Source organism: Azolla caroliniana, unplaced genomic scaffold, assembly GCF_043228905.1.
Source record: "Azolla caroliniana isolate FFs.n. ecotype wild unplaced genomic scaffold, voAzoCaro1.0.p SCAF_1, whole genome shotgun sequence".
Lineage (NCBI taxonomy): Eukaryota > Viridiplantae > Streptophyta > Polypodiopsida > Salviniales > Salviniaceae > Azolla > Azolla caroliniana.
Window position 1 is genome coordinate 19,130,988 of NW_028230436.1, and position 24,738 is coordinate 19,155,725.

Here is a 24,738-nt window from a genome sequence, read left to right on the forward strand (position 1 = left end):
TCTATGAACGTCACAAAGTACTGCGATCCGGCATGTGACTTCGTGTCCACTTGACACACATCGGTATGCACCAGCTCTAGTGGTGCATTCCATCTCATCGGTGGTCTTGACCAGAAGGAGGTTCAGTTTTGCTTGCCGGCCAAGCAATCAGTGCACTTCTCAAGTTGCACGTCCTTCACCGGAATGAGGTTGTCTTTGGCAAGCCTCTTCGTCCCCTTCTGACTCATGTGACACAGACTTTTGTGTCACAGCTCACCGGTAGTGTCAGATGCTACATTCACTTCTTCCCGGCATATCCGGGCATTCATCAAGTATAGTGTGTTGATCTTTCGGGCTCGAACCACTATCAAGCTTCCCTTGCTGAACTTGATAACACCGTTCTGGATGCTACCCGTGTAGCCTTCATCATCTAGCCGACTGGCTGATATCAGGTTCAATCGAACCTCCGGAACGTGTCGGACATCCTTCAACAGCAATTTGCATCCGGTTGATGTCGTCAACAACACATCTCCTATGCCGATAATTCGGCATGTGCCTTCATTCCCCATCCGGACACAACCATGATCATTGGCTCTGTAGGATGAGAAGCATTTACGATCCGGTGTTAGGTGGAACAACGCTCCGGAATCAACAACCCATGTTGTCTCGTCGTCGACAAGGTTTAACTCATTCTCTTCGGTAATGAGCATCAGTTCTTCTTCACTTGTCGCGATCGCCAATGTTCCTTTCCGATCAGGGCCTCTCCGGTCCGAACCGTTTCAGTCCGAACTCTTCTTCGAATCAGTAGTGTCGGTTTCTTTCTCCTTCCGGAAATGCCGGCAGTTCTTCTGGAAGTGTCCCGGCTTCCCACAATAGAAGCACGTGGGCCTCCCCCTTGACGTCGACCTCGTCCCCGATTTGTCCCGGTTTTGGGGACTCCGATATCGGCCTCTTCCCCGATCGTGGTCATCTTTTGTGACCAAGGCCTTCGGATCGGTTCCGGACTCCCGGTCCTTCCGGCGAACTTCTTTATCAAGCAAGCTTGATTTTACCCTTGCTAGGGACAACTGTTTTCCTTCCGGCCCGGCGTTGCCCAACGTGACAACTAATGTCTCCTAGCTATCCAGGAGGGAGCCAAGCAGGAGCAATGTGAGTACCTCATCGTCGAGAGGTACTTCCAACGAGGTTGCCTGGTGTATCAGCCCCTATAAGGCATTCATGTGCTCCATCATATTGAAGTCGTCCTGGTACCAGAGCCTCACTAGCTTCCAGACTACCAAAACCCGATTAACAACATTCTTGTTCTAGAACATGATGTTGATCTTCTCCCAGAGTTCATGAGCCTTGCTCTCTTCATTGAAGTTGTTGTACAGGCTAATGTCGATGGAGCATCGGATGTATGTCATTATGTGCATCACCTCCCACACTGTGGCGTCGATCTTATCCGATCTCTTGTCCCCAAACTAAACCAGCAACCAAAGATCTTTAACCACCAGCATATCCCTCATCTTTGACTTCCACAATGAGTAGTTGGAGCCGGTGAGCTTGAACATGCCGCTGAACGATTCTTCCATTTCCAATGTTATTCGCTCTGATACCACTTGTCGAGGATTAGCGTGGAATATTGCTCGACCACAACCAAGTCTTGAATCACTTCTATGAGAGTGAAACACAGAAATGGGAATTGGAGAGTACACAACGAAAATACATAGGATGTTTACGTGGAAAACCCAAATAGGGAAAAAACCACGGGAGCCCACAGACTCCAACTATCACTATGGGAGAAAGGTACAATCAAAGCCTCGGAGGCAATGACCTCGAGCTCTGTATCTTCCAACCGACGGTTACAACAAAGTATCTCTCTATATCTCACAGACTCTCTCTCTTTGTCGCTCTCTGTACAACAATTACAATAGTATGACAACTACAACAACCTTACAAAGTGATTGCCCTAAGTCATATTTATACTTATATGAACTTAGGGCTATTTACAAATATAGCCTCAATAGGCTTACTCAAAACATATTTACAGATATGTCTTCTCTTCCGGTTCTCACCGGGTCCTCTTTATTCATCACCGGATCCCATCTGTAGAGACCGAATTCCAACCACCCTCATCGATCCCAATTTCGGCAATACTCAGCCTGACATTCCAACTCAATTGGAGTCGGAAATTCGCAACATTGCACCATAATCAGAATCGACACAGTAGAGATCAATCTTCTGAGTGGCTCTACACTACTACTACACAATGTTTGACATGTACTGGAGCTCTCAAGACCTTTGATCTCAATCGGACAATTGGACGAAGACGGCATGGCATCTATGTCGGCTTCTCATCAGGAGGGTGGACACTCCACAGTGGTGTGAAAGTGTTTTTAGAATTCAAGGTATTGAAGTCTAAAAGAATATAAGGTATCATGTGTTCATATCCGGAGGGCAAGATCATGAACCAAGGTCTCAAGGATAAGTCAAACTAAAAGCAAGAAAGGTGGAGAAAAGTAAAAGAATAAAAAAGCGGGCCACCAAAACACAATCTACAACGAACGATCATAACTCATTCTTTTGGAAACCAAATATAATGTGCAAATATGGGTTAGAAAGCTTGTGAAGAGAGCTATCCATAACTTTTTAAATCTCTAAATTTTGAGCCCGGACGAGGGAGATATGAAGATTTGAATATTGTTGTGTCATAGATAAGAATAGGACTCGATGAAAACTCTAAAAAAAGCATAAAAAGAAAGCAAGGGAAGCTTATCCAGTGGAAGAGAACTTTATATAAAGGAAGAAGAGTAAGGTGGTGGGAGAGTCTCTTTCTTGTGATGTTTTCTTGCCTATTCACGTAGTGTTGGTTGAGTTGTTATTAATTTATCCTTGTAGACCTGGATTTATGTATCTTCTTTCTCTCTTCCTTCCATCATAATTATTCATTAGTAATAGATCTTTGTGGTTTTGGGTTTGTTTATCGTCCTTATCTCTCCTTTCTATCATCTCTACCTCTATCATTTTTTGGCACTCCAAGGAGGGACGATCCTTTTCGTATAACAGGAGGAACGGTTGTCCACTCATTGATGGTTGGATCTACCGATTCATCATCAAACTGATGGCAAGATATGGAGTTCGCGATGCGACAGATCTACGAAGAGAACTTTTCCAATTGCGTATGGTTTCATCAATGTGCTACCTCGAGTATGAGAAGACGTTTTTGGATATATGGTCCACTTGGATTGAACTTGTTGGAGGCGTTGAAGATGTATACTTCAAGATGCAAAGATTCAAAGTAGGGCTAGATCCATATTTTCAATATGAAGTGCATATGAAGTACCCAAGGTCTTTCCATTATTTGCTTCGAGTATGTCAAAGTTATGATCAACAATTGAAGAAGTTGTTATTCGGTGAAGCATATGGAGCATCGACATCATATACCATAAATCCAAGCTATAATAATTGTGGATCGATCATGAGCCAACAACCAGCATACTTGCAATGTCCGATTCAATAGGTTCCCTCATATCATTATTCTAATTTTTGGAGTTATAATGATGTCTATGAAGGTGATTCCAGAGACAAAGAAGAAGAGGTGATGAATGTGGAGTTCCCCCATATAGTTCACGAGGACAACCATGATATAAAGAATGATGATGTGAAAGATGAATCCAAGGAGATTGTTATGAGAAGCGATGCTATGGATGGTGATGCCAATGTACATCATGTTGAGGACATTATTGATACAACAAGCAATATGGTGGTTAATGATGAATATGTGCAAGATGAAATGGAAGATATGACAGAAAAAGTTGTTGATGGTGAAGTACCCACAAGGGAGTTGCAAGATGAAGAAGGTAACTTGGAAGTGATAGTTGGAAATTGGTTTTTGGAGATCAATGCGTGTAAGGAAGCATTGGTAAGTGCCAAGTTGCAGTGTATGAAGGTGTTCGTGCAAGATTTGTGTTTTGGATTTGCATTGAGTAGCAACAAAGTTATGTGGGCATTAACTCTTCAACAACAATTTGATCAAGAGCCAAGAGAATTACTTGTAATGCATGATTGGAGTATCATGAACTTATCACCATCAAAGGATCCACCACAACTAATCAAATGTATAAAGGAGAAGGAATCATCTATCGACAATGGCAAGCAAGAAGAGGAAAGCATAACAATTGATGAATCTTCGTGGGATAGGGAAAACAAATCATTCCACATGATGTCTAAGGAGGAAGAAGAAGTCATTGAAGAGAAAAGTATTATCACCCTAAAGGGGAAAAACAAGATGATTTCAAAAGATGTCCAAGGAGAAGAGGATCTTAGGTTTATTTCTCTTCTTTTTAAGTTTCCAAAGATATTCATAAATGAATATTCACAAATAAGAGTAGAAGGCATCCAACACCACATCAAGTTGGAGGATTTGAAGTTTGTCTCACCTATTGTTGTGGTTCCAAAGGAGAAAGACATCAACTTTCAACCCTTGAATGATTCAAGCAAACGAGATCTATTTTTGCTTCCTTTTCGAGATGAGATTATAGATGAGTAGAAGGCACCCAACACCACATCAAGTTGGAGGATTTGAAGTTTGTCTCACCTATTGTTGTGGTTCCAAAGGAGAAAGACATCAACTTTCAACCCTTGAATGATTCAAGCAAACGAGATCTATTTTTGCTTCCTTTTCGAGATGAGATTATAGATGAGTAGAAGGCACCCAACACCACATCATGTTGGAGGATTTGAAGTTTGTCTCACCTATTGTTGTGGTTCCAAAGGAGAAAGACATCAACTTTCAACCCTTGAATGATTCAACCAAACGAGATCTATTTTTGCGTCCTTTTCGAGGTGAGATTATAGATGAAATGGTCAAACATACAAAACAAGGTAGTGTGGAGAATGTCATTTGCGAAGAAGGAATTCACGCGGAATCAAAGATCAAAGTAATTCAAAAGGTGACAACTCTGACAAGTCTCAAAGCTTTGAAGGTTTTTGTGCAAAAGGTTCGCTCGCTCAAAAGGTTTATTCATATGTTGACATGCTTACTTCTCTCAAGAGCTATGTATCACATGGTCCACCTAGTATTTGGAGAGTTGAGGAAGATATAATAATTGTTGTAACCTCTTTCTTTGTGTTGACAAGGAGAAAGATGGTGGTGGCTATTGTCAATGTGTGTGTGTGTGTGTGTGCGTATGTGTCTAGGACTGTGAGGTTTTTCCTACCGACTAGCAGGGTTTTTACTCACATAATTTGTTTCTTTTTATTTATTCTCTCCTTCTTTGTCTATAGCCATGAATAAGGTGAAGGAGAATATTTGGTTTTATTAGTAGCTTAGGGTTCACCATAAATGGTTCACCAAGAAGCAAGGGGGAGGGCTAAATGTGAAAGTGTTTTTAGAATTCAAGGTATTGAAGTCTAAAAGAATATAAGGTATCGTGCATTCACATCCGGAGGGCAAGATCACGAACCAAGGTCTCAAGGATAAGTCAAACTAAAAGTAAGAAAGATGGAGAAACGTAAAAGAAGAAAAAAGCAGGCCACCAAAACACAATCTACAACGAACGAGCATAACTCATTCTTTTGGAAGACAAATATAATGTGCAAATATGGATTAGAAAGCTTGTGAAGAGAGTTATCATAACTTTTTAAATCTCTAAATTTTGAGCCTGGATGAGGGAGATATGAAAATTTGAAGATTGTTGTGTCATAGATAAGAATAGGACTCGATGAAAACTCTAAAAAAAGCATAAAAAAGAAAGCAAGGGAAGCTTATCCAGTGGAAGAGAACTTTATATAAAGGAAGAAGAGTAAGGTGGTGGGAGAGTCTCTTTCTTGTGATGTTTTCTTGCCTATTCATGTAGTGTTGGTTGAGTTGTTATTAATTTATCCTTGTAGACTTGGATTTATGCATCTTCTTTCTCTCTTCCTTCCATCATAATTATTCATTAGCAATAGATTTTTGTGGTTTTGGGTTTGTTTATCTTCCTTATCTCTCCTTTCTATCATCTCTACCTCATCAAGTGGGAACCTCCTGCTTGCTCGAGGACCGAAATTACACTCATTGTACCCGTTGTACGTCACACTCACAGAGGGTGACTTATTCTTGATCGACATTCCCATGTCATCACTATGGCACGGACGACTCAGACACCTTAGCAAGGCCGGCATCACGCATTTATCTAGAGCCGGATACATCCCTAAACTCTCCTTCTCTGATCATTAGCTCTGCAAGCATTGCCAGTACGGCAAATAGATAGCCGCATCACATCCGACATCAGCACCGAGAGAATCGAGTCCCCTCGATTTGGTCCACTCGGACGTCTGTGGTCCTATGCCACATCAGTCTCTCGGTGGTGCCTTGTATTTCAGCAACTTTATTGACGACTCGACTCGGAAGGTGTGGGCTTACCCAATTAAAACTAAAGATTGAGTGTTCTCGATTTTTTCCGATTGGCTTGCTATGGTCGAAAATCAATCCGACGGAGAATTGAAATGCTTTCGGAAGATGATTGCCGCAAACTTGCACCAAGGTCCAAGAAATGTATTTTCCTCGGTTATGGATCAGATGGCGAAATAGGATACCGACTATGGGACCTAGAGCACAGACAGATCATCCAAAGTTCAATGAGTCAACCATGCATTAATTGGCCGAAAAGCCGATCGAAGTACGAAGGTTAATTTTCTCAGTTGTGACAACCTTTCACGACGGCCCAACACACAACACAAGGTCGGCTTCACGGGTAGTTGAAACCTCTAGTACCGACTTGACAGCGTCTGACTCGGAATAGCCGAACAACTCGGCTCTGGACCATCCGACATCGATACTCGAAGCGACCAGTTCAGTCATACCTTGAAGATCCGAGTGACTGTCACAACCCCCAGAGAGATACTCTCCTAGTATCTTCTTTACGGACGCCGGAGAACTGACGTCATATGAAGAAGCATCGGCTTTAGCCGATTCGACCAACTGGCATTTGGCCATGGAGTCGGAAATGAACGCAAACAAAACTTGGGACTTGGTCGAATTACCGAAGAATCGACGCTCTCTCCCTTGCAAGTGGGCCTATCGAGTTAAAGAGACGTCTGATTCGGCCACCCCAAAATTCAAGAGCTAAGGGTTTTCGACAAGAATATGGCGTCGATTTCGACGAAATCTTCTCACTAGTGGTGAAAATGACAACCCTTAGTGGCAACCGAGAACTTGGAGCTAATCCAGCTAGATGTCAAAACAACATTCCTCCACGGTGACCTAGAGGAGGAAATTTATATGGAGCAGCCGAAAGGCTTCGTGGTACCAGGCCAGGAACATTTAGTCTATCGGCTCAGGAAGAGTCTATACAGCCTTAAACAAGCACTGCGACAGTGGTGTAAGAAGTTTCACGACTTCATCCAATCAGTCGGCTTCTCGAAGAGCGATGAGGACCACTATCTCTTCACGAAAACGACACGAGATGGGTCACCCATCTTCCTCATCATCTATGTGGACAACATGTTAATCTCTAGTTGGCAAGCCGAAGAGCTTGCCGAACTTGTTTGACTACTACGGTTGAAGTTTGCCATGAAGGACCTCGGTCCGGCAAGACATGTTCTCGGCATGAAGATTAGTCGGAATTGAAATCGAAGACAATTGTTTCTGTCCCAATCCGACTATATCATACGTGTCCTCGAATGCTTCAACATGTAATCGGCAAAATCTACTTCAACCCCGCTCCCCATTAGTCTTCAGCTGTCTCAACAAGACTGTTTGACATCATGTTCAGAGGGAGAAATTATGAAGTTGGTTCCGTATGCACCGACAGTCGGCTCCCTGATGTATGCGATGGTCGCGACACGACCTGACATTGCTCACGCCGTCGGAGTTGTAGCATATTCATGCACAATCCTGGCTGATTGCACTGGAATGCAAGCAAGCATGTGTTCAGATATATGGTGGGCACAAAAGACCATGGCATCCTATTCGGTCCGAATGACACTTCATACGTAGTCGGATACACCGACTCGAACTTTGCCGGCTGTGTGGACTGTCGAAAATCAACAACCGGATATTGCTTCAAACTCGGCAATGGAGCGATCTCATGGAAATCGAAACTCCAAGAGTGCACTGCTACATCAAAAACCGAGGCCGAATACATAGCCGTGTAAGACGCGGCGAAAGAAGCTTTATGGCTTGAATGGCTAGCATGCACGTTTCAACAAGTCAAATTTGACTCAGCTCCAGTTTTCTACAGCAATAGTCAGGGTGTTGTTGCTCTCTCGAAAAATCTGGTTCATCACAACGCCTCCAAGCATATCGATGTTCGATATCACTTTTTTCGAGACTACGTCATTTTAGGTAAAATCGGCCTTGAGAAGATACCTACAACCGATAATGTCGCAGATGGGATGACGAAGTGTCATTCGGCGGATCAATTTTCAATCCCTTCGGCACCAAATGGGCATAACAAAGAATCAGTCTAATTAAGTCAAACACTTAGGATGTTTTTCAAACAATCGACTTCAATAGTTCGAAGTTCGGTTAGTCTCTTTGACCTCGGCCAATTCGGCCTTTTGTTGAATCTCAAAGTTCACCAATTCGAATGAAATTTCGATTTGCTCGAAAACTTTGTACTAATCTGTATTGTACAGTTATTTCTATACTACAGATTCTAGATGTATATGCCCATTACGAGGGAGTGTCGAATACAGGTTTCTAATGGACGTATTCATGCCTGTCCCTTTTGTACACACTAGGTTTAGGCTATTTATGTAAATAGTGAGAAGGTCAGTTGCCCTAAGTTAGTCAGTATATAAATTGACTTTGTAACCTAGTTTTGTAGTTGCTAAAAATACAATTCATCTTGTGCCCAACGTCTCTCTCTCTCTCTCTCTCTCTCTCTCTCTCTCTCTTGCATTCTAGTTTCTTATCGCGTTCGGTTGATATTGCTTAGACTCATCAATCTACCTTGATTGTATTTGTTTATGATGTTCTGTTTAGAAGAGTGTTGATTTGTTTTGCACTAGACGGCCGCGTTCTCAACAACGAGGTTAGGAACTCTAGAAGCAAGGGCAATGACAAAGACGTGTGGTGCTTCTTAAGTTCCTAACCTCATCACCTCTAGCTCCAAGTTCGTAGCTTCTTAAGTTCCACGCTCTTAGTCCCATCATCTGTGCTCTGTCCGAGTTCGTGGTTGGGGTGTTTGTGACACAATTGATGTTAATATACATCATGATGAGTTGAGAAGTACCCAAAACTTTATAAGGGATATTCAAGGTATGTTGCATATTGCACGAGATAATATAAAAACAAGTCAAGATAGACTGCATTTTTATACTGACCATAATAGGCAACCTCGTGTATTCAACCCTAGATAGAAGGTATTACTATGTGTGACTCAAGACTCTAAGACATTGCCTACTGGTATGGGCACTAAGTTAGCACCACTATTTTGTGGACCTTTCATGGTCCTCAAACGCATTCGCCATCAACCTATCATCTTGGTCTTCCTAATGGTGTCATAATTCATTACGTTTTTCATGTAAGTCGTCTAAAAGAACTTCTTGGTTCTAGCAATAATATAGTTACAACTGAAACTCTGATTACTTCTGAAGGTTTAGCTTCTAAACTACATGTACCAAAGAAAATTCTCGATGTTAAAACAAAACATTTGTGATCTAAAATAATCCGAAAATTTAACGTTAAATGGATGGATAAGTCTATAAATATGCAACATGGGAACAAGAAAGCACCATTAAAACTAGCTTCCCTAAATTTTGATTACGAGGGTGTAATGTTTTAAAGAGGGGGGGAGGGGTATGTTATGGGCATGACCATAATTTATCTCATGGTAGTTTATACCTTAGTATTCTACACACAAGGATAAAAGCTTTTAATCCTAGGGATTGAGACAACTCTTAAGGGCCAAGTGTGAACTTGCATGGGGGCCTTACGTCTAGCTATAAATATGAGGCCTGACTATCCTCATGAACACATTATTCGACAATGTCGGGATTGTGATCTTGTGGTAAGCGTGTGCAAGTAGTAATCAAGGCATCGGTATGGGTTGTTGTTCAAGGTTTGGGCCTGTTTCTATCCCTTCGTTCAAGTGTAGTCGGGTGGATCGACACCCTTCTTTCTCTCTCTTTCTCGTTACTACCTAACATCTATTTCCTTATTTTATGCTTACATTAGAAACAATCTCTAGCACTCCTGAACTTGTTTCGGGTAAAGTGTGCATAGCCGACCACTCTTATTACTTGTGCCCCAACATCCTATCTCACATTGTGATGCATGTGAGCTATTTCGCATGGAAGCAATGGTTCAAATGGCAGACACCAAGATGAGCTCTAACATGGATTGATGTGTACAATTTCCACATTCGTTCGACAAAGAAAAAGGTTTCATGGTTTTTACTCGAAAGCACAAAAGGAGTGGAATGTCAACAAGTTTGATGCAGAGTGGCAAAAAAATGTTGCAACGTAGTTGGCATTCTCAATTGGCGTTTCGATCCAAAGTGTTTGTTTAAAGAATGGTAATTAGGGGCTTTCTGTTAGGTTGAGCCCTTAAAAGGAGAGGATTGACATGAAACATATGTTTCTTTTGTATTGTTCACTTGGAAGATAATACAAATGATGCCGTAGTGCACATATCGGAAGTATGGCAAGTTGTGTGTACTTGTTATTGGATGCCTAGACAATGGGTCTATAGCCAATATGTGCAACATGAACCAAAACATGATCTAGAAACCATATTCTAGTTTTGAAGGTATTTATTGGGGGGTTGCAACATAGCTGGAACATGCACAATGCGTTCATGTTTGATGGTAGACATGTAGTAAATATGGGGGGATTATTTCTTCATGTGAGTATTTAGATGGCACTTGGAAATGCACCCTATCTCCCTTCCTTTCTATGGAGGGCTACAATGATGGTTTTTACATACAATGAGTGAGAAAGAGACAGAGGGGGTGGGTGGGACAGAATAAAGAAGAGAGAGAGGATAAAACAACAACAGTGTAGTGGAGGTAGCACCACTTCAGTGACACTCCTAATAACTCAATTGTGGTGATACCATCTACATGTTGTGGTAAAAGTAGTTTTACTCATATACACATTTATTGAGGTACCATCCATCTATCCATTGTGTTTTCAACAAAAGAAGAAGAGGAGATGGGATAGAAAGAGCCCCACAAAGAGAGAGAGAGAGAGAGATGCCTAGATGGATGGAGCTCAAATGGTAAGGATGCCCAATGGATGTAGCTCAATCGATAAGGTTGGAGACCAGGGGCTCAGTTGGTAAGGTTACCCAATGCAGTCCAGGTGGTCATGGGTTCAACCCTACATTCCACATTGGCATCTAGTGATATAAGAGATATCTATAGAGTAATAGAGAGAGAGAGAGAGGGAAGATGGGATGGGTAAAGAAGTATGTGTATGTATGTAGAGAGAGAATGTTGTTAAGGAGGAGGAAGGAGATCCATCCATGATGGATGGAAATCCACACAAACACTTTGTTTGATTTTTATGACTTAATTTTCTCTTATTTATGTATTTACATAACTTATGCATATGTAAGTAAATGTAAGTGTAGCCCTCCATGTAGGCAATCAGTGAGGCACGAAATGGATTGACTGACTTGATTCTATCTATATACATACATACATACATACATACATACATACATAGGAGGTTGGTATGTATTTATTACATATGTATGTATGTATGTGCGCGTGTGTGTGGGGAAGGGAAGGGAAGGGAAGGAGTTAAGTTAATTAAAAAGGGGAAAAGGAAAAAGGGCAAAGGAAAAAGGTGTGGGCAGGCAGCCATCCCCCCCCCCCCCCCCCCCTCCCAATTTCCCCCAATTCCCCCCCCCCAATCACCCCCAATCCCACACACACACGCTCTCCGTCTCTATCTACCAAAGAAAAGAAGAAAGTTAATTAATTGAAGGGAAAAAACACAGACAGACAAAGACAGAGACAAAGACACAAACAAAGACACAAAGACAGAGACAAAGACAAAGACAAGAGGAGGAGGAGGAAGAAGAGGAAGAGGAAGAGGAAGAGGAAGAGGAAGAAGAGGAGGAAGAAGCAGCAGCGATGGCGATGGCGATGGCGATGGCAGACCTGGCTTCTGTCATCGGCGTCTCGCCTGCCGTCTTCCAGTTCCTCGTAGCGTTCATTGCGAGCATCCCCTGTAGTTTCCTGTGGCGATTCATACCCTCTCCATCCCTACGCCACTCCTATGCTGCACTCAGTGGCTGTTACCTCTCATACCTTGCCTTCGGTCCACTTTCCGTCATCCACTTCATCCCCCCCATGCTCATTGGCTATGGAAGCATGGCATGCGCTCGTCAATACTGTGGTCTCATCACCTTCGTTGCAGCTTTCGCCTTCCTTATTGGCTGGTATGTTTTCACTGTATACAATACATCCTGTCAATACTTTTTTTTTTCTTCAATTATGCCTCAGATTTTCTCTCTTCCGTTTCACTCTATCAAATTCTTTTCCAACCTTTTTTGTTTTGTTTCTGTTCTTTTTTCCGTTTCACTCTATCAAATTCTTCTCTTTTTTATATCTTTGCGCACATCCTTGGATGCTCTTTATTCTATAGAATCTGCTCATTCTCTGTCTTTGTTTTACACACTTATATTCTGCTTAGATCTTCGAATCTTCTCGTTTTCTCAACCTGTCATTACATTCTTACATGCAGTTTATGTCTTCAAATCCTCTCGTTTTCCTTTCTCTGTGGGGAATTTTCAATTTTTTAATATGTCCTTTTATGCTGTTTATATTCATCATCTCTGCATGCATCCATATGTACTGCTATTTCTTCAAAATTGAGTGTTTCCATTTCTTTTTATATCCCGTATTTGCTTCCATAGCTTTTCAATTCTCTCATTTACATCTGTATCCATACGTTTTTTCTTTTTCTTTTGTATGTTTTTTTCTTTTTCTGTTTCCTTTGTACTGTGTGGCATGTATGGTCTTGCTATGTCTTACAAGCCTTCGTGTTACCATCCATGTGCTGATTCTTCTAACAAGTCTGAAATAATTTCCCATGGTTCTTCATATTTTAATGCCATTATATCTTCTAAGTGGTAGCTCTTCACAAATTCTGCAAGATTGCGTGGTTTATATCTCTTTTCTCTTACCAAATCCTGTTAGTGTTTCCACGTTTGTTCCGTGTCTTTTATAACTCTAAAGAATTACATGGCAGATAGCCTAATATTTCTCAATTGAATGCCGTACTTTCTCACCATTAAATCTCTGTTACTCTTTGCAAGCGCTGAAAGGGTTTTCCCTGGAGCTTCCTATGTATTTTACTTTGTTTCTTGCTGTTTTTACCTTTGAAGAATTCCACACTATATTGATTAGCATTCCTGAATTAAATTCCATGCATTCTCATGGTCTTACCTGATTCATGGCATTTAAATGCTGAGAGATTTATAAGGATTTTCAAATGCCTGTTTCTTCACTGCAAGCTTTTTATATCCTTGTGATGCATGAGTTTAATCATGCAAGTTTCATATGGTTCTTCATATGTCTTTTAACAGTTCCGTTACCCTAATGTACTTTCTCTTGTTGATTCCTCCTAAATCATGCAATATTCTCTATAGATCTTGATATTTTGTTTACACGTTTCCAAACCTACAATGCTGCACAGATCTTCTAACATTTTGTTTGCCTTTTCTCTTGCTAATTTCCTCCATACCTTGCAAGTTTCTCTATGGATAAACTTCATATTACTTTTACAACTTTGCTACCCATTCGTATCTCTAGATAAATGTAGCATTTGTAATTCAAATCCCTTTGTTCACACCATTTCGTTCTATCCATAGTACTACATATTCACTCACAAATGCTGCAAAATTTTATGCCTATCTTCATATGTCTTTCTTTCATGCTTTTGCCTCAGCTTGAGAACCATGATTCTTCAACAAATCACACAATTGTTTCAATCAAACTTCATATGTCTATCATGAATTTGGTTACCTTTTGTAACTTTAAAGATTTGTATGGTATGTATGTAGCTCAGCTTTTCTCAGTCTCTGTTTCTCACTGTTTAAAAGAATTTCTTGTTCCACATGCTGATCCCGCCAATACCTATGTCTATTACACCTTTCCCCCCTCATGCATCTTCGTGTCTTTTATGCTGTCCATATCTTTTTATGCCTTCTCTCAGCATTTTTCAAGGTATGCAACATTAAAGATTTGTATGGTATGTGTATGTAGCTCAGCTTTTCTCAGTCTCTGTTTCTCACTGTTTTAAAGAATTTCTTGTTCCACATGCTGATCCCTCCAATACCTATGTCTATTACACCTTTTCTCCCCCATTGATCTTCGTGTCTTTTATGGCCTCTCTTACATTGCCTTCTTTATTATGTTTTATGCTGTCCATATCTTTTTATGCCTTCTCTCAGCATTTTTCAAGGTATGCAACATTACATTCCTCAATCAATGTCCCTGGTCTTCTCATCATTTTAGTGTACAAAGGGCACTGCATGTTGATTCTTCCCAAATACTGCAGGATTTTCAATAGATTTGCACCTTTGTCTAGAATCTTTCAAGGGATATGGCTTTGCATTGTTCAATTGGATTTCCTTTCTTTCTCATTGTTCAAATCAGTGCATGGCACCAAATGCCAAATCTTCCTATATCCGAAAACATCCATTGTGTACAGTCATTCATCATTTATGTTTTACCTTGACATTTCTCAATGTAATATACATAGGTTTGAATTTCTCAATGAAGTCCTGATTTGGTCACTGTCTAATAAATGGTTTACGGTGCATACTGAGTGGACATTCTGCCCTGCTTTGTTCATTATTTTACTCTATGAATGTGCATGTTATAACTACAGTTTGGAGAATTGGATGAATAATGTTAAATTGTGATATTCTGATAATGTTGATGTGAGTATGGGCGTTTTGCAGCCATGTTTACTACATGAGTGGAGATGCTTGGAAAGATGGTGGCATCGATTGTACTGGTATATACAGTTTATTTTTGAGTTTTCTTTCACGTTGATTTGTGAATTATACAAATAAGCATGCACATAACAATTTTGTTGACATGCAAACTGCAAACTAAATATTCTAAATGGGTAGACACAATTATTACGCAGGAGTGAGACAGTCAAAATTTTTATCGAGGTTTTTGTAAATTCAAGTACATGGACTTATTTTTAGATTTGATTGAACATTAAAACAATTTGGTATAAATCCATGCATGCGAGACTATGATAGATATGTAGTTGTTGGTTGATTTTCCCAATAAGGTCAATTATCAGATGAATCTTTACTAAGCTTACTGTTGGGTTTTCATGAGCACTCCAAACTGAATTGCAATTATCATCATTCTTTCCCTGAAAAAAGCTTGCCATTTTGAGCTGATTTTCCTCTTTTCGATGTAGATTGTAAATGGTTGATTTTATTTGATATAGAGATGTTACATTTGTGAAGCTTTTATATTTGTAGGCGCTCTCATGGTTTTGACTCTGAAAGTTATTTCTGCTGCAATGAATTATCAAGATGGTTTATTAAAGGAAGAGGAATTGCGGCCTGCCCAGAAAAAATATAGGATTTTAAATCTTCCTTCATTCATAGAGTATGCTGGGTTCTGTCTCTGTTGTGGCACCCACTTAGCAGGTCCAGTGTATGAGTTACAAGATTATCTTGATTGGACGGCTGAGAAAGGGGTAATTGAATAACAGAAACAAAACTACTGAAAGTTTATGTTAGAAAAACCTCTGAAATACTCTTTAAGTTTTTCTTTGTCTCCCCAAATGCCTCTGCTTAACCTTGAAAGAGAGAAATGGGAACAGATCAATCATATAATTGCTCCAATAATACAAAAACAGGGAATGAATAAGGATTAATTGACAATGTAATAGTTCAAATAACAATGTATAGTTGCAGAGAGTAAAGAAAACTAGAGGCATCTGTGGACATAAAGAAAACTTAGGGGCATTTGGGAAAATAAAGAAAAGTTCAGAGTCTCTGGGCATTCAGGGATATTTCAGAGTTTTCCCCTTACTTTTATAGTGTGTTTTTTCATCTAATAATCAATCAGTTTACACGTTTGGGTTGTCAAATTTGTTTGCAGGCATGGAGTCAAAAACTCTTGCCTTCACCCTATGGTGGTGCTTCAAGAGCATTTTTACAGGCAATTTTGAGCATGGGACTCTATACCTACCTAACTCCTCGTTTCTCTGTATCTAGAATATTTGAACCTCAATATAAGAGTTGGGGATTCTGGGCACGGTTGGGCTATCAGTGGTTGGCTGGATTTACAGTTCGCTGGAAGTATTATTTCATATGGTCGCTAGCGGAAACTTCTGTGATTATATCAGGATTTGGTTTCAGTGGATGGTCAGAGTCATGTCCAGGGAAACCTAAATGGGACCGTGCAAGGAATGTTGATATTATTGGAGTAGAACTAGCTGAGACCAGTGCAGTATTACCTCTTGTTTGGAACATTCATGTCAGCACATGGCTTCGTCTATGTATCCTTTCTAACCCATGTATTTTTTTAATTGTTCTGAATAGCAAACATTATTATTATTATTATTTTGGAAAAAAATTGCAAGTCCTCCATTGTAATTTTAACCCCTGAAGAGAGAAAAAGAGGATGAATTGACCTTACCATCGTGAAGCTGAGGATGAATTGGCCTTACAGTTGTGAAGCTGATGATGAATTGCCTATATAGGTGCTCAAATATGATGTATAGTTACTTTTTTAGGGCTGAGCAAGGGCATCTGTGAAATGAAGGAAAATGTAGGGAGAGTTTTCCCTTTATTTTTTGGTAAACAGTGTTGTCTTATTTTATATTAGTACATAGTATAAGGTATTGTTCCTATTTTCAAATTATTTTGTTTACCTTGACCCTAGCACAGATGTATATGATAGGCTCAGCAAGAAAGGGAGAAAACCTGGTCTTTCGGAGCTATTGCTGACTCAAATTGTTAGTGCAGTCTGGCATGTAAGAGTAGCTTGACTTACTGATTCATACATTAATTTATTCTGAAGAGATACCCCGTAAATTATGCAATTTAAATTTGATTCTGTTTCCTGCATACATCCATTCTCAACATATATTGAGTAAATTATTCATTTTAATTTTGATTAAATTTTCGTCATTCATCAAGGTTGTGTATAATTCACTTAATTATACATTTTACTTATGACTAGTATGTGGTGGGGGACTTTTCATCTGTGCAGGGTTTATATGCTGGCTATATACTATTTTTTGTACATAGTGCTCTTATGATTGCGGGGTCAAGAGGTAAGCCCTTCACCATAGCAAGATCTAATTTTTGAAAATAATCTTGATTTGTATGTATATGCCTGAAACTGTCTTTCTATGCCATTTACAGTTATTTACAGATGGCAGCAAGCAATTCGTGGGAGGTCATGGATTTTAAATAAAGTCGTTCAGCTTGGAAGCCTTTCATACACAATCCTTGTGTTGAATTATGCTTGCATTGGTTTCGTTGTATTGCTCGTTCTTTTCCAGCTTAATAACAGCTTAGGAAGTAGCTCACATTTTTGTGATAGTTCTTTCTTAATTTTCTTTCAGAATATTGAAGAATGTTACAAAAAATTCTATACATGTTTGCGTGCTAATTAGACTCCTGCATTGATAACCATCTGTTTTTTTTCTTCTTTCTACTCTACAGGTATTGAATCTCCACCAGACATTGGAATCATATCAGAGTGTATATTATGTTGGGACAATACTATCAATGGCTCTGATTATTCTTGGTAGTGTAATAAAACCTCCAAAGTCTACAGGGGTTAAGGCTAAGAACAACTAGTTCCATTCAAGTACGTAACAGTGGTGTTTATGAGATGGAAGTGATCAGGGGAAAACACCAAGATACCCTTAACTCGTTGGATAGTTACCAGAGTACTCCCAAGTTTAAAGTTTCAGGAGTACCCTTGAATAGTACAAAGTTTCTGCTACTAAAAAGGAATATCCAGTAATTTCTGGAAAGTTAATCGTAATCTGGTTACTATCCCAAACATTGCGGATATTTTGGTGTTTTGCCCTTGATTATTACATGATCCATTTGCGTAAGTTTGATGTTTTAAACCACTGTTGCTTTATGGTCAGATCAATTCTATTGAATATGAAGAAGAGGCTGCTAAAATCTGATTTTGTGGCATATAAATGCTTTGATACTCAGGCTTGCTAAATCTTGTTTTATATGAGGTAGTCCTCGTTTAGAAAAGGATGAATTCTATTCTGCGCTCCTCTTGACTTATCTTTACTGAAACTATAATACTTAACTTTCTCTTGAAAATCCAATAACACGATCAAACAACGGCTATTTACCCTCCTATCTATATTGTAAATGGTTACTGATATGTGACACAGCCATTACCATCATATACATTGTTCTCACATTAGCCGTTGTAATTGTAGTTTTTTGATTATAATGCTGACTTTCGATCTCTGTCAAAGGTCTTGAAATCGAGCCCCTTGTGTGATGTTGGCAAACAAGTTTCTCTTCATTTTTGCAATATTGAAAGAAGTCTATCCATCTTTATTTTGCCAGGTGTAGACACATGAGCACGAAAGTGCTTTTAAACATTCAAAGTATTATGTGTTATACACATCATACTGAGCAAAATCCATCAGCATAGTTTTCGGTTAGTGCATTTCAATGTCATAATTTGTCAGCGCTTGCTCAGTTTCATCTACAGAATGCTTCAATGATGTAAAAATTAATTACTTCATGACTATTTGATTTTTCTGAGTCTTTGTGATATGGATTCCCCGTCTTCATTTGTGTGTTTGTAGCTTCAATTGAAGCACTTTTGAAGTGAAATGACCTTAGGCAACAAGCTGGCCTTGGTATGGTGTTGATGATGGGGTTGGCATGTGTTTGTATGGTGTGGCACACCTGAATGAGGTTGACTTCTTGAAACCAAAGGTTTGGCGGTCATCAAGGCATGATGTATTGCTCCATGCATAGTATGAACCATACGCACCATATGTGCATTCGCAATCGAGAATGTTTGAATCATTCGAGTATGGTAAACACCCTTGAAGTATGGTAAACACCCTTGAAGTATGGTAAATACCGTACTTTTGTATTCATTATTTATTATAAGGTAAAAGGTGTAAAAAAGGACGCATAAGAATGTTTTGATAACATGCGCATTTGGTTGCATTCGTATGAAAAAGAATGTTTGCCAATGCATTTGAGTATATTACGTACTTTGGATTTGTAACACCATGCATAGGGTTATCAAGGATTGTATCCTTGGAGTGCTTTTGGCCTTGGTGAGGGTGGCCTTGGTGAGGGGCTTTAGCGTTTGGGAGGCGTGGTTTGCAACATGGAGGATATAGTCAAGGTTATGCTTGAAACAAGGCATTAGAGAATAAGAAAAGTGCCATCAAATGAGTTGAGTTGATGAATAGGGAAGCGAGGAAGTGAAAGACGAGGATAGCCAATGGTCAATATAAAAATCAAGACAAATAGATATGGAATCTATTTTAGAGAAATGGAATCTTTAGACTTTTGATATGGATTCACATTCATTCCTCATATTTTGAATTGTGTTATTTTTACTTTGCATCTTCTTAAAGTGTTTTTATTAAGATTAAGCAAAACTAAAGAGGAAAACAAGGAAGAAAGGATGTTAGACCACCCCTTAAACCTCGAACGATGTCTTGTACTGCCGTGTACGAACATGGATCATACCTTGAGTTTGAAGAAAGAGAGAGCTGCACATGTATGAAGTTAGAGCTTTCCCACACAGTTAGAGTCTCTATCTCAAGACACTAAAGAAAAGAGATTACCCTTCATGAAGGTAGGATTGAGATATCTCCCACTGTAGGATTGAGATAATTGAATCCTCACCCTTCATACTTAAAATTTAACTGACAACTATAGTTACTATTATACTTGTTGTCGCGAATATCCGCATGTACGTGTCGGCTTGGGCGGGACCACAGGGGTCTTGGACTAGGGAGTAAAAGGGGGGAATGGGAGCTTATCCCTAACGGGATTTCGAGCATGAGAGGGTAAGAACAATGTGCAAAAGATTAACATGGCGAAGAATTAGACGAGCCAAGGTTGGGATGACACGAGGTTCACTAAACAAATCTTCATTATAAGGCATGAAAGCCACATTAAGATATACAACCACGATCGTTTAAGCCGGACTAAAGCATGACTAGGTGAAAACAACAAAAGGGCTATAGAGTGAGAACCAAAACCCTACGAGGAAGAAGAAACCCTAACCGAAAGGGCTATAGAGGGATGTGTGGGTTCGGAGGGGGCGATTGTCGTAGTGTAGTTTGTACACTACATGAAAAACGTATAAAATAACTGATTTAATAAATACAAAGAAAAAGAAGAAAATATTAAAATATATATTACATGGATAGGGCGAGATTCAAACATTGTACCTCCACGTGAATAATTTGTAGCTTTACCATTACACTAACATATCATGAGTGTTAGAAAAGTAGATATCCCATATACAAACGTTATCTTATGCATATTTCTAAGAAAATGCTACTCATGCACATCTAGCGTGCATGAACACTATAGTTAGAAAAAGCACGATAGAAAAATAAAGCTACTCATGTAAATCTAGTGTGCATGAATGCTTTAGTTAAAAGAAAACGTATCATCGAAAAAGTTATTCATGCACATCTCACGTGCATGAACACTATTATTAGAAGAAAAAACATGAAGTCGCTAAGCCTCTCCCATCACTATATAAGGATGGGAAGCACAATGTAATAGGGGGGGGGGGGGGGGGGGATAATATGGGTTGATTATTTAGGTCCTTACCGGCTTGGTGGTAGCCGTTTTCCTCACAGGTTGTCGTCTTGGTTGGCCTGCCAGCGTCCGATTCGGTGTCGGCCATTCGTTCAAATGGGTTCTTGGGCATAGGTCCTTTGTATGGCTTTAGTCTAAATCTGTTGACCCATTTACCCAGTACCTCGCCGGCAAGTGTCCCTAATTGGTAAGACCCATTGAACCCGCCTGTGATCCAGTACGGTCCGGTCCATCTAAACCGTAGTTTGCCTGGCATTTTACCCATCCGGGTCTGGAACACTAGTACCGGCTTGCCGATTTCGAACATCTTTTTGTTTCCCTTCCGGTGCCGATCTACAAACGCTTTCCATCGCCGTTGTTCCAATTCCAGGTGCATGATGCTCGCCAGTCGGTGTTCTTCTAGTTCACACAGAGCCTTTAACCGAATTGCCTCCGATTCCTTTTCATTAAGTCGTTCCCTAATCTGGATCCGTAAGCTCGGTACCTGGAACTCGACCGGCATGACTGCCTCTAATCCGAATGCTAACCGGAACGACGTTGTTCAGATGCTTGTTTTGTACGTTGCTCGGTAAGCCCAGAGCGCACTGTGCAGCTTCGTGTCCCAATCTGTCAGATTCTCATTGACGATCTTGCGCAGGATATTTTGTAGCGTTTTGTTTGTTGACTCAGCTAATCTGTTGGCTTGTGGGTAGTACGGGGTGCTCTGTTTATGTACTATCGCATAGAATGACGTCAAGCTCTCCACTACTTGTCCAAGAAAGTGTCCTCCTTGGTCGCTTATAAGCTCTATGGGGCATCCGTACCGGCACCAAATGTATTCGTATAAGAATTTTGCTGTCGACACCGTGGTGTTGTCTCGTAGGGCTTTGGCTTCCACCCATTTAGTGCAGTAGTCTGTCACGACAATCACATACCGGTTGCCAGTTCTCATTGCCGATGGTTTAAATGGTCAGACAAAATCTAGTCCCCATTTCTGAAATGGTTCTAGTGGTAGTACTGGCTAGTGCGGCATCCTAGCTTGTTCCGTTGGCTGGCCCATTGCTGGCATAGATCACACTCTTTCGCGTACTGGACTTCGTCTTTCAATGTAGTCGGCCACCAAAGGCTACTTTGCCATATCTTCCTTGCCGTAGCATCCCGGCCATAATGGCCTCCGGCGACTCCGCAGTTTGCTTCGCACCGCTCGTCGCCATATACTGTCCGCACCTTTGTGGTATAGCGTGTCCTGTAATAAACAGACGTGCCGGCTTTGTACCGCCAAACGTTTCCTCTCGTCCCGGTTCATCTCCTCCGGAGGCAATCCGGTGCTCAGAAATTGGTGCATATTTGTTAGCCACTTATCTTCTGGTGCCACTGTTTCATCTGTTGCCGTTTCCGCGGTGACTCGAAATAGCTCAACATCCGGAAACTCGTCCGGTACTCCATCGCTAGTTTCGCCGGAATCTAACTGGCTTAAATAATTTGCTACCGCATGTTGTATGTCGGGTCGGTGGAATATCTCGAATTCGAATTCTTGTAATAGCAAAGTCCACCGGGCCAACTTACCGGTAAGTGACACTTTGGACACTAGGTAGAGGAGGGCCGAATGATTTACATTGAAGGAAAACTTTCTTCCCAATAACTAATGCCTGAATTTTGTTACGCTGTAGATCATGCCTAAAGCTTCCCTTTCTGTGGTGGAATAATTTCGTTCGGCTTGGGATAACTTCCGGCTTGCGTAATATACGGGCCAGTACCATCTTGGCTCCGTAAGTTGCATCAGTGCACTCCCGATTGCAATGTCAGACGCATCCATGAACACATGAAATTCCTTCGCCCAATCCAGGGGTTGCACTACCGGCGCTTGCGACAATAGAACTTTGAGTGCCCGGTACGCCTTGTCTTCGGTGTCGGTCCACTAGAACGGTGTTCGGTGTACCGCAACATGCAGTGGTTTAGCTAGGTCCGCCAAATACCGGAGCATTCGGCTATGCCAACGGATTTGGCCTAAGAAACGGCTCAATGCCTTTGCCGTTGTTGGTGCCGGTGCCTCCAGGATTGCTTTTACTTTGTCCGGATCCACGGCGATGCCCTCCTTGTTCACAATGTGCCCCAATAGCGTTCCGCTAGATACGCCAAATACACACTTCGCCGGATTCAGGCTTAGCCGATAAGCCCTACACTTTTTTAGACATAGTCGGAGGTGTTGAAGGTGGTCTCCTTCCCGGCTGTAAACGGCGAAGTCGTCGAGGAACACCTGCATGAACGCCGGTATGAATTCTCCGAATATTTCCATGATGATCCTCTGGAACGTTGCCGGCGCCGTTTTGAGTTCGAACATCATCACCACAGCAACAAACACTCCCCATTCAGTGACGAAAGCCGTTTTCTCCTGGTCATGGCCGGCGACTGCGTCCAAAACTCCATCCGTAAATGGAAGTGGAAATGCATCAGTTACCGTCGCTGCATTAAGCTTCTGGTAGTCGACACATAGTCTAATTTTGTCGTTTTTCTTTGGTACGACTACTATCGGGCTCAACCATGTAGATTTCTTTACGGTACGGATAAAGCCAACCCTCAGCAGCTTGTCGATTTCCTCCTTGACTTTGGCGGCGTAGTTTGGATTCATACGATACCGTCGCTGTGCTACCTGTTTGGCGTCTTTGCTCAAATGTATCTAATGCTGATATAGCTGAGGATCGAGCCCTCTCATATCCTCGTAGGACCAGGCAAACACGTCCCGAAACTCTTTGAGAAGTGTAATCATCGCCGTTCTGTTCTCCGTAGACATTTCCTTGGCTATCTGCACCGGTCTTGCCTCTTCCGTAGTTCCTAGATTTACCTCCTCTAGTTGGGATTCTTTAACCTGTTGTGATATGGCCATTTCTCTTTCCAGCGCTTCTTGTGCTTGCCGTAGCTCCTGGATCGCTTCTTTATTTGGTTCCTCGTCCGGTAGCAGTATGTATGGTGATACAACTTCAACTACGTCAATTTCAAATAGGGGTACTATCTTCGGATTATCTTGCAAGTATTGATCCACCTCTTCGTCTACTAATCCATCCAACATATTGACACATTCGGCATATAGGGGTGTTAATTCCTTCCCGGTACCCGTCCGTGGTTGTGTCGGTACCCGTACTTTTGCTTTTCCCTGCCGGAAGGTGATTATATTCTTTCTCCAGTTTTGTTTAATGTGCGTCGTTTTTTGCTATAGCCGCCCCAACAATAGCGGGTAAGCTCCTTGTACCTGTAATTGTAGCACTATTGCCGAGATGCGAAATGTGTGGCCGCCGATTGTTACTTCCAAATCTCGTATCAAGCCGGTCGGTCGCACTGAGCTTGTATCCACCATCTGTAGCTAGAACGGGCATGGTTCCCACTCTTGGATTCCCAAGGTTGTGCATGTTCGGAGGCTAATCACATTGACGCCGGATCCTCCATCTATTACTGTTCCGGGTAACTCCTTTCACTTCACGATGGTCGTGATCGCCGAACTATTTGTGTCTACCACCGCCGGTCCCTCCTCCAGATTTGAGAAGAATGTTGGTGCCAGTGGTGTTTCTCCTGCCGTCATGCCTGTCTTGAGTCCTTCTGTGAATCTAGGCACTAGTTGCAGGAGCCATCCTAATGGCAGCGTGATTTGGCACTCCTGCAATGCCTACCATGTCGCATTTTCGGTCTGACTGCCGCCGGCGAGCTCTTCGGTGTTCTCCTTTTGCTGCGCAAGTTCTGCTACGTTTCACTCATTTGCCTTTTTCACCCATTCCGTTGCCTGCTTCCGGATGGCCTCTTGTGTCTCCCATTCCGTCGTCTTGCCCTTCGACCTTCTGGTAACCTGTTGCAGGTCTGCGACTTCGGTGACTACCATGTTTAGTGCCGGTCTCTTGTCATAGGTCTTTGCCGAACATTGATTACTATAATGTCCTTCTTGTCGGCAATAATAGCAATATGCTTTCCGGGTATTGCTGGATTCGACATTGTTTCCTGTACCCGGTGGAGGACCTGTGGTAACCGCGGGGCTT

General features: G+C 41.3%; 1 protein-coding gene across 2 annotated transcripts; it reads left to right on the forward strand.

The window, feature by feature from the left end:
• The first annotated feature begins 12,002 nt into the window (after nucleotides 1-12,002).
• Nucleotides 12,003-18,395, forward strand: LOC147869126 (lysophospholipid acyltransferase 1-like). Of its 2 annotated transcripts, none has more exons than XM_087326628.1 (9): nucleotides 12,003-12,340; nucleotides 14,870-14,925; nucleotides 15,413-15,633; nucleotides 16,041-16,440; nucleotides 16,832-16,917; nucleotides 17,157-17,220; nucleotides 17,312-17,430; nucleotides 17,615-17,766; nucleotides 18,052-18,395. In XM_087326628.1, the coding sequence occupies exons 1-8, from the start codon at nucleotides 12,033-12,035 to the stop codon at nucleotides 17,750-17,752; spliced, it is 1,392 nt and encodes a 463-aa protein (XP_087182754.1). In that variant the 5' UTR covers nucleotides 12,003-12,032; the 3' UTR covers nucleotides 17,753-17,766; nucleotides 18,052-18,395. The 2 variants fall into 2 exon arrangements, with proteins under 2 accessions (XP_087182754.1, XP_087182762.1); XM_087326636.1 differs by having other exon boundaries at nucleotides 17,615-17,762.
• The last annotated feature ends 6,343 nt before the right edge of the window (nucleotides 18,396-24,738 follow it).

Excerpts from the sequence above, each read along its gene's own strand:
- LOC147869126 (XM_087326628.1), top strand. The coding sequence starts at position 12,033 with ATGGCGATGGCGATGGCGATGGCAGACCTGGCTTCTGTCATCGGCGTC. Across the intron at positions 14,926-15,412 it reads TGGTGGCATCGATTGTACTG|GCGCTCTCATGGTTTTGACT; the intron begins GTATATACAGTT and ends TTATATTTGTAG. Across the intron at positions 17,221-17,311 it reads TATGATTGCGGGGTCAAGAG|TTATTTACAGATGGCAGCAA; the intron begins GTAAGCCCTTCA and ends TGCCATTTACAG.